The sequence below is a fragment of the Cavia porcellus genome, unplaced genomic scaffold (genome assembly GCF_034190915.1).
Source record: "Cavia porcellus strain 051 isolate PalLab524CR breed Dunkin Hartley unplaced genomic scaffold, mCavPor4.1 scaffold_21, whole genome shotgun sequence".
Lineage (NCBI taxonomy): Eukaryota > Metazoa > Chordata > Mammalia > Rodentia > Caviidae > Cavia > Cavia porcellus.
In genome coordinates, this window is record NW_026947504.1 from 16,389,186 (window position 1) to 16,397,675 (window position 8,490).

General features: G+C 46.7%; 1 protein-coding gene across 4 annotated transcripts in view; it reads left to right on the forward strand.

The window, feature by feature from the left end:
* Positions 1–8,344, forward strand: part of Afap1l1 (actin filament associated protein 1 like 1) — a 60,786-nt gene extending 52,442 nt beyond the window's left edge. For all 4 annotated transcript variants that reach the window (XM_013141040.3, XM_013141041.3, XM_013141042.3 and 1 more), the window contains 3 exons: positions 2,239–2,417; positions 4,543–4,671; positions 7,237–8,344. In XM_013141040.3, coding sequence (XP_012996494.1) covers positions 2,239–2,417; positions 4,543–4,671; positions 7,237–7,260 — 332 coding nt within the window. In that variant the 3' untranslated portion in view covers positions 7,261–8,344. The remainder of the gene's footprint in view (positions 1–2,238; positions 2,418–4,542; positions 4,672–7,236) is intronic.
* Positions 8,345–8,490: the final 146 nt, after the last annotated feature.

Consider the following 8,490-nt stretch of genomic DNA (forward strand, 5'->3'; position numbering starts at 1 on the left):
TGAGTCAGTTCATGTGTTTTAGGCCTGTAGTGAGCAGAAATACGGTGATGCAAGGGCACTGAGGAGAGCTCACCTTATGGAAACCAGAAAGGATACAGGGAGACAGAGGGAAAGTGCCCAGGGACAGATACCATCCCCAAGGTCACACCCCATGACCACTCCCTTCCACTAGCCCTTACATTCTGTTCCCATCACCGCTCATCAGGCTGACAAATTATGATCTCGTGGATGAATTAATTCATTGGCTGGTTAAGCCACCCCAAGCCAATCGCCTTCCCAGACCTCATCCTCTGAACTCACAGGCCTTTTGGGGGACATTTAGATCTAAACCATACCACCAGGAGAGGCAGGCTCCCCATACGCCCCTCCTCGCTTCTAATCAAAGGAAGTGTCATCAGTTTCCTAACTGCTTTTGGATAAGAGGATGAAAAGCATCCCAATAACGTGTCCATCAATGGAGTGAGATGGGAACTGACTTTAGGAGTATGGAAGACAAAGTGTGTGTGCCTTAGAATAAAGGAAATAAATTATCTGCAACCTTCCATGTATTCGTTCAGAAGTATGTATGAGACATTGGTCCAGGGGCTGAGAGTGACATACAGTCACTTTCCCAGGATCCTCTGCTGAAGTCCTAGGACTCAGCAGACCCTGCCTTCTTAGGGTCCCCTGTCCCCCCATTTTCTGCTGTATTTCCTGTTTTCTCCCTACTACAGTTCCTAACACTTTAAGCTGGTTTTCCACATATGTGAGAAAAACAAGTCCTGCCCTTATAGAACAGTTCCAAGGCCACTTAATCCTGTGAGAATTGTGGAATCTATGGACTATCACTAAAGAAAAAAAATGCCACAATTCAAAATATTACATACTGGAGTCCACTCACAGACTGTCCACGAGTCTCAGATTGAGAACTTCTAGTTTAAAGAATAATACACATTTTGTGTGGAAAAAAAATCAGTGGCACAGACAGGAAGTAAGTTTGGTTTCAGTAAAAAGGATTTTCAAAACATCAGAACCAGCATTTGGAGGAGCAGGCTATCTTTTGGGAGCTGTTTTGTTTTGTTTTTTGAGCAAGGTCTCACTTTGTAATTCAGGCTGTCCCTGAACTCACTGTGTAATCCAGGCTGGCCTTGAATTTGCAGCAATCCTCCTGCCTCAGCCCCTTGAGTGCTGGCTTTACAGGGGTACATCACCACACCCAGCCTATCATTCTTGTCGTGATGAACGACTTTTGTTTCTATAGCTCTATCATCTTGAACCATACCTGCTTATTTTATTATCTCATACACACACAAATACAAGCTGCATAAGGGCAAAGATCTTTTTCTGATTTGTTCACTGATATGTCCCAAGAGTCTAGGGCAGTGCTTGGTACATAGTAAGAAATCAGTAAAAACATTTACTGAGGGAGTGAATAATGAACTTAACATTTCTAGGAAACCAGTCTCCCTCACAGCAAAGAATGGAGGCAAAGCCCCAACACAGCACTTGGCGCAAGAAGGTGCTAATACCAGGTTTGCTGGATTAAACTGCATAAGCACCAGAATCCTACAGGAGGCTCTGGTCTGTGTAAAGCCCTGTGTCAGGACTGTTATTTTCAAATAACAGAAACCAAAATCAAATTAATATAGAAAGAAAAAGAAAAGTGTAAGTGGGAAATTCGGAAGTCAAGTGGTAATGAACTCGAGGGACTTAAATGATGTCACCAGGAAGCTTATCCCTCTAACTCATGTTTGGGCCTCCCTTTTGGTTTCATTCTTTCTCAGCAGTGGCACAGTGGCTGCTTGGGGGTGAAGGCGGGAGCTTCCCCAAGTCCTCTTAGCCACCCCAGCAGTGAGAGCTTCTCTCCCAGTGACTGCCACCATAACCCCAGGAATCACTCCCGCTGGACCAACTCTGATCCCTAAACCAACCACTGACCAAGCATGAGAGGTGATTCTGGGCCAAGGCTAACTTACATGTCAAACCTTGGACTAAGAGTAGGGTCAGCTTCATTCAAACTGCAAGGAAAGGAAAGGGAAGGGAAAGCCTGTTTCCCAGGAGAAAAATCACCCTGTTTCCAGAAGAGGGATCCTGAGCAGGTAATGACCACACTACTCATGACTTGGAAGCCCAAGTCTCAAGTCTGTCTGGTAAGCAAGACTGAGAGGCTGGAAATGACAGACAAGCGCCTGAGTCCTGACACACTCCCCGAGGCCCAGGCCAGGCTCAGCTGTCCCTCATTAGTGTCTCTGTCCTCAGGAGCAAAGCTAAAGGCTCTGGAGGAAGCGGCGGCCAGCTTGGAAGCCCAGTGTCGAGAGAGGGAGGAGCGCCGCATCGACCTGGAGCTGCGGCTGGTGGCTGTGAAGGAACGCCTGCAGCAGTCCCTGGCCGGGGGCCCGGCCCTGGGGCTCTCCGTGAGCAGCAAGAACAGGAGCGCGGTGAGTCCACTGCCGCGCTGTGGCAGCTGTTTCGCGATCCCCTCACGTGTGACAGATCCTCCATCGGCATTGCTCTTTGTGGGTAGGAGCTGTGCACACTTACAGGTGAGAACACTGCGGTCCAAAGGGGAGAGGGCACGTGCCACCGGCAGCACAGCTGGGACAGGTTCCTTTTGTTCTCTGACCCCGCTGTCTCTGCAGCTGCAGCACCAGCTGACTTTTTAACCCCAAGAGCCATCTTAGGAATGACCTTGAGTTACTGATAATATGGGCCACCATGAATTGAATAACAAGCCTATTTGTTCTACTACCATTGGCCAGTACATTGGCCAGTCTTACCCTATATTTTTTCAGTCTTCACAGCAGTCCTGTGAGGTAGTATTGAGTGTTTTAACCCCACTTGACAAGCAAAGGGACAGGTTCAAAGGTCTTTAATCACTTGCTCGAGGTCACTGAACAAAGTAGAAGACAGGATTCCAAACCCAGCAAATCAGATCACAGAGCTCTGTTGACCACTGTGACACTGGGCCTCTCTCAGGGTCTGAAGCATGCCCAGTCCCGTGCTGGGGGCTGCATGCGTTACTGCTAATCTCCCAGCAACCCCGCAAGTCAGCATGCTCCTCTCCCGTAGCATCCTGTTCTCAGACGTGGCAGCCAGAAACGTTTCCGGGTCTTGGCAGATGTTGCCGGGAGGCAGAGTCATCCCTAGTTGGGGACCATTGTTCTAAATTTGCAACATTCCCATCCATTATTATTCCTCATAGTTCTTACTATGTCTGTGCATGTGTGCACACACATGTGTTTGTACTGTGCCCTTGTTTGTATAATGCCTTCTACTACAGTAGCTTGTATTTTTACTAAGAATTGGAGGCCAAGGTTATTGCTCAGTGACACAGCAGTTGACACCTGCAGTGGCTTAAATTAGATCTTAGCACCAGGAGCACACAGCACTGTTCTAGGTCTATTTTATCAATATATCCCTACCCTTTACAAATTCTGAATAATAGTAAGATGTAATAAATGTCTGTTGAGTGAATAAATGCCTTGCCTGCTTTCAGACCATAAATGGAGACTCAAAGAGATAAAATCCCTTGTTTGATAAGCATGAGCTCTCCTCACGAGTTGTACAGAGGTACTATTGTTCCAGGTCACACCTCCTGGGCCAGCCACACCCAGTGACTCTGAAACCAGAGCGGTGGCTCACACTCCTACACTTCCCCTCCAAGCGATATTTCCACCCTCGTTTTACAGCTGAAGAACTTGTGGGCCAGAGTCACAGAGGGGTGGAGGACCTAGAACTGATTCACTGACCACAGCCGCTTCCTACTCCCTGCATGCCAGTCCATTCTACTCAGAGTGCTCCATCCCTTTGACACCCTTTGGAGATAAAGGGGAGTCTCCTCTAAATTCTTCACAAGTTTAGCTGTCAAGATGTCACCGTTAAGGAACTATATTCAGTAAAATACGAAGCAAATATAAGTGTGAAGGTGGTGTAACTGCTAGGGGACAGTGAGGGTTGTAGCTCCGTGGCAGAGCAGGTGCCTGGCATTCCTGAGGCTGTGGGTTCCATCCCCAGCAACACCTGCCCCAGTAGAAACAGCGTGGCTGTGGGGTTCGCTCTCATACTTATCAGTCACAGCAACACAGCACAGCAGCTTGACTTTCCTGGTTTCCTCATCTGAAAAATGGATGGCTAGTCATCGTGTACCTACTTCATGAGCTTATTAAAAAGCTGCATAAAACCCAGCATGGTGGTGCACACCCATAATCCCAACACTCCAGAGGTGGAGGCAGGAGGATCACTGCAAGTTCAGATCCAACCTGAGCTACACAGGGAGTTCTAGGCCAGCCTAAACTACCTAGTGAGACCCTGTCTCAAAAAATAAATACGTAATAAGTAAAATGCTGCTATACTTAAAAAAAAAAAAAAAGCTGCATGAGTCAACTGTTACCGGCTTTATGCCAAGGCCTTCCATACCTCCTTCCCCTCACCCTCTTCTGTGTTGATGTTCGCCTCATGTCTTTTATTTTAAAGTGCTCTTATTCTTTTGAGCGAAGGCTGGGTGAAGGTAACATGCCGTCTCACCTACTGAAGTTTTTAAAACTTTTTGCTTGCCCTTGACAGGAAACTACAAATAAACCCCGAAACAATGTCCCAGAGCAATCCCTGCCTGTCAATTGTGTTTCTGAGCTGCGGAAGAGGAGCCCATCCATCGTAACCTCCAACCAAGGAAGGGTGCTCCAGAAGGCCAAGGTACACCCATAAGTAGGCTAATTGACAGTCAGATCTGATAGCCCTCTGTTTATGGAGCCTCACCCAACCAGATGTTAGTGAAAGACGGAAATAACTGCCAGTGCACCTGTGCAATACAATTCATGAACTGTCTGCAGAGGACCTATTCAGAACCTGCTCAATCTTTCTGAACACGTAGCTCTTCCCAGTGCTTGGGAGGCTGAAGCAGGAGGACTGCCGGGCTGAGGCCAGCCTGAGCTTACGTAGTGAGTCTCAAAATACACACACAGGCACACACACAGTTCCAACAAACCCAGTCCTCTGATTTCTAAACCTAAAATGTTTTGAGACAGGAAAGGTCCCATTTCAGATAAGGAGTGATGGGATTTACCCAGGTCCCATTTCAGGTAAGGAGTGAAGGTATTTACCCAAAGTTAGTGCAGGGACAGAGATACAAACTCACCCGTGCCACGTCTCAGCCCAGAGCTCACTCTGGGATGCTGGCCCACAGGCCCTTCTGTGTAACTCATGGGGTCGGCTTTTTGGATTTTAGAAAGTCACATACTAAGTATGATGAAAACCCCCGGCCTGTCTCCGGTGGTACCCTACAGGCAAATGTAAATGCAGTTAACTCCACAACGAGCTGTGTGCAATGCACACTGCACAGACAGGACTGTTATCAGCCTGGCATCATCTCATGTCAGAGTTTGCCACCCCATGAGTTTATGCCAAAATGCTTGAGAAATATGTTGGCTTTAGAGCTTTCCAGGTTTCAAAATTGCAGATAAGAAATAGTGGGCCTGAAAAGTAAACCTCCAACCCATCAGAGATGCTCAGGAAAGCTTTTGCTGAAGTGGAATCTGGGCCCTGCCTGTCAGTGGCATGTAACGTCTGAGAAATTGCTGGGCAATGAGACTGGAAAGCTAGTTAGATATGGAAGCATCTTGGTTTGCTAGCTAAGACATGTAGAGAGTAATGAGTTTTCTCTTTGTTAAAATGAAAAATTAGATAGCAGGGAACCAAAACAAATCCCTGCTCTTATGGAGCTGAGAATGACATAAACGTCAGTAAAATGACATAAAATGAAGCAAAACAGGGAAGAGAAGGTGACAAAGAACAGAGGTGTCTATTTTAATGTCAGTGACGGCAAAGGCTCTTTTGAGAAGGTGACACATACACTGATGGCTGAATGGGGTATGACGGAGGGAGCTTGTGAGGACTGAGGGAAGGGTGACCCAGGAGGAGACAGGAGCAAACGTGTGTGAAGTGGGGGGAGGACACTTGACCTGGAGTGGATCTGAGTGAGTGGTGGAGGGAACCCAAGGTGAGCACCGGCAGATGGGACCAGAGAAGGCGGACCGATGCCTGGATCACTGATGCTAGGGGCCAGCACACTAGTTTTGTGAAGAACCAGGCGATGTGTATTTCAGAATCTGCCCACCCTATGTTTTGCTTCATAATTGTTCTGCCATTATAACATGAAAGGAACCACAGACTGGAGGTAAAGGAGTAAAGAACATGGCTATGTCCCAAGAAAACCTTCCCTCCAGCTGCTAAAGCAAGAATGTCCTATCATTTTCACCTGTCATGAAATAGCACACTTCTTTTGATTTATTTTCCCAAACATTTAGAAATATGAAAAATACTTTTGGCTAATAGATTATATAAAAGCAGACAAGACTGACGTGACCACTGGGCCACAATTAGCCATTCTCTTATTTAACAATTTGCAGGCCATTGGAGAAACCTTGGGTTTTGTGTAACATAATGGAAAGTCACTTTACAGATTGGAATAAGGTTTTTTGATGTGAATTACATTTTTTAAAAAGGCTATTCATAGCTGAGCATGGTACCTGCCTGTAATCATGTATTAAGTTACTTTTTATTCGTTGCTGAGACAAAATACCTGATGCCAATATTTGGGAAAGGAAAGGTTTATTTCTTACAGTTTTTGGAGGTTTTAATCCATACTCAGTTGGCTCCAAGGCAGGCTGGCATGCTGGGCCGCAGTTCATGGCGGCTGCAAATAGCAAGGCAGAAACTGGCAAAAGAGCAAGACACACCTTCCTGCCATTACATTACATCCTGACTCCACCCCTAGGTGGGTGTAGCACTGACACCACCAATCCAAGCACTAGACAATGAACCAATCATAAATGCACAATGCAAACTCATGAGGCCTGGGGGCCACGGACATAAACCATGACATCCCACCTCTCTGGGGGTAAAGCAGGAGGATCACAAGTTCAAGTCCCGCATGGGCAACTTAGCAACTTAGTGAGATCCTTGCTCAAATTTGAAAAAAAAAAAAAAAATTGAAGTGTAGGGATATAGCTCAATATAAAGACCCTGGGTTCCAGCACAGTACCACCACCCCCCAAAAGCTATTCTGGAAGAGGGGACAAGAGAGGTCAACATGATGAAATGTCTTATTCAAGGTCACAAAGTTACTGAGCAGGACCAAGACCCAAGACTCTGTAACCTGCCCACTGGAGATCTTTAACACAATTACAGTAAAATTTTTTTATCTAGCAGTCCCACTAGAATAGTCAAGAACATGATTTGTCTTCTCTTTCTGTACTTCAGGAATGGGAAATGAAGAAGACCTAGAAAGAGGCTGAGGATTTCATTCCAAAAGAAGTATCAGCTTGTCCACCTAAGGCGGAAATGCTTTTTTTCCCCCAAAGAGACACCAGGAGGAGGCTGGAGTCATCCCTGCTTTCTGGGACACCCAGAAGACTGGCCTTTATGTCTGCATGATTTTAGGGGCCTGGGGAGGGAAGAAGCAGAAGGGAAGAGAAAAATGGAGGGCATCCTTCTGACTTTGCAATGGGTGGAAACGGGGGTGGAGAGAGACAGAAGTCCGTACAACCCGAAAGGTTTGTCAGCTGCCTTCACCTTCCCTACTGAAGAAGAATGAAAGCACGCATGCCTACGCCATTCCATCCCATCTCGGCCTCCCATCCCCGGTCCTTCAGGTGAAGGAGGGCAGTGCTGGAACACCTGCGGTGCGGTGTAAGGGAAAAGACTTGACCATCTCCTCCAATCACTTGTGCTAACCGCATTCCTGTTGGGCATTACTGACCATCTGTGGGCAAAGCAAACAGGCTGCAAAATCGGTCCCTGTCCCTGCCTGCACAACAGCTAACAAAAGCCACCAAGAGCCTGAAGCCCTGCAGTCATTCCTCCTCTGCTTTAGAGTGCAGCTACTGGAAACGTCCAGATTCGGATACTTTAAACATCAAATGCCTGAGTACACAGAAGGCGAAGAGGGTTGATCAACTGAAGAATTTCAAGTTCACAGTGATGGGAACATGAAGTTCTAATGTCTACAGAATGTTGAAGGTGTCGGACGGCAGAGTCATGTGCTGCCAGGTCAAGTCCTTCATTTTGTATGACACAGACATCAGTCTTATCCTAATGAAGTTCTTACCTTGCACTGGGAGGTCCACATCCTGGCCTTGTGTGTCTGCTACAAACCAAAACTATCCTGGAAAACCAGAGGACGGTGGCTCTTTGCTGCCACGTGGGTGCTAAGCCTTTTACAAACACTTGATTCTTTTATAAATGGTGCAGGGACCTCAAGTCCTAAGCAGCCTCCTTTATGCCGCGCACTGTTTCAACACTGTAGGCACTTTATGGGTCTGTCTTTAACGTGTTTCTCTCCAATAAAGATAAAACCGTTAACTCTTAAGAGCTCAACAATTAGCTCAAGGGGGGAGAAGGGAAATCCCAAAATAAGCAGTGGACATTTTGCCAGAGGCTTGACATGTCTTACCCACCTAAAGCTTAACATATTTTGGCCTGAATGAAACTCTACCACCTTTTGAAGTAACTGGA